This window comes from Diorhabda sublineata, chromosome 2 (genome assembly GCF_026230105.1).
Source record: "Diorhabda sublineata isolate icDioSubl1.1 chromosome 2, icDioSubl1.1, whole genome shotgun sequence".
Taxonomy (NCBI): domain Eukaryota; kingdom Metazoa; phylum Arthropoda; class Insecta; order Coleoptera; family Chrysomelidae; genus Diorhabda; species Diorhabda sublineata.
The window spans coordinates 18,020,541-18,021,730 of NC_079475.1; the positions used below are offsets into that span (position 1 = coordinate 18,020,541).

The 1,190-nt window shown below is 39.4% G+C and overlaps 1 protein-coding gene across 1 annotated transcript; it reads left to right on the plus strand.

Moving 5' to 3' along the window:
• Positions 1–236: 236 nt before the first annotated feature.
• On the plus strand, positions 237–752 carry LOC130440616 (uncharacterized). The gene has a single exon (XM_056773876.1). It carries the CDS (start codon positions 237–239, stop codon positions 750–752), a length of 516 nt encoding a protein of 171 aa, XP_056629854.1.
• Positions 753–1,190: the final 438 nt, after the last annotated feature.

The following is a 1,190-nucleotide window of genomic DNA, read 5'->3' on the forward strand; positions in this document are numbered from 1 at the left end:
GAACAGGGAAGAACAACAAGGTTTCAGCCGAAGCAGACCCACGATCGACCCCATATTCGTTGTTAAACAGCTAAAATAAAAATCGATCGAATTTAATATACCAACGTTTGTCTGCCTCATCGATTTTGACCAAGGCATTTGATAGGGTCCCCTTCTCCGATATTTTAAATATACTGATATCGAAAGAAACGCCAGACACCACCGTAAGAGCAGTCCACAGACTCAATACGAACAATATGACCAAAGTAAAGGCAGGAGACACTTATACGAAAGAAATACCAACACCAGAAGGACATAATAAAAGAATCAGCATGGTATGCTACGCCGACTATGCAGCTATTTTCGCGGAAACTCAGGACGACCTACAGAGACAACTACACAAATTCAGTCAGGTCATCCAAGCGATGAATATGACTATATCCCCAGAAAAAACGAAAAACATAACTTTTGCTGAAGAGCCCGTACCATGTAAGCTGGTAGTTCAGGACAAAATCATCGAACAAGTCTCACAATTTAGATACCTGGGTATGGACCTGTCGAGTTATCACGACCCAGTGAATGACCTAAGAAGCCAGATCAACAAAGCGACTGCCATATCGGGCAGCTTAAGGCAGACAATATGGGCAAACGAATACATGCGAAAGGATAGCAAGCTTAGGATCTATAAGACTGATATACGGAATAGGAACCATAGAGGAACCATAGAGAAAACTAAAAAAAAACGAAAAACATGCTTTGGGACGCCGAAATGAAAATGCTCAGGACTATATAAGCTAACAGATCATGAGATCTAAAAAAGGAAAAGAGGAAGAAGACAGAAAACGGTAAATGAATTACTTGAGCTGCAAATATTTTAACTGAGAATTCAAGTTAACAATTCTAATTCTATTCACGTCACCTTCACAAACAGACGAGGAAATTGTCCCTCCGTTACAATAAACGAGCATGAAATTACACAGATCGAGAAAGCCTGTGGATGGGAGACTTTCTTGGAAGAAGCATCTGATCACGAAAATAAAATAGCTTGTGATTGGACTTATACAACTACATAGGATAATTGGAGAAAAATCACAAGTATCTATTAAGAATAAGCTATTGGTATGGGACAGTACTAAAACCTATTTGGACATAATATAGTGCTTTGCGTCTTCATCATTTCAATCCGAGGTTCTGAGGATGGTAACAAATGC

Bases quoted from the DNA above. Each gene is read 5' to 3' on its own strand.
- LOC130440616 (XM_056773876.1), top strand. From the start codon at position 237: ATGACCAAAGTAAAGGCAGGAGACACTTATACGAAAGAAATACCAACA.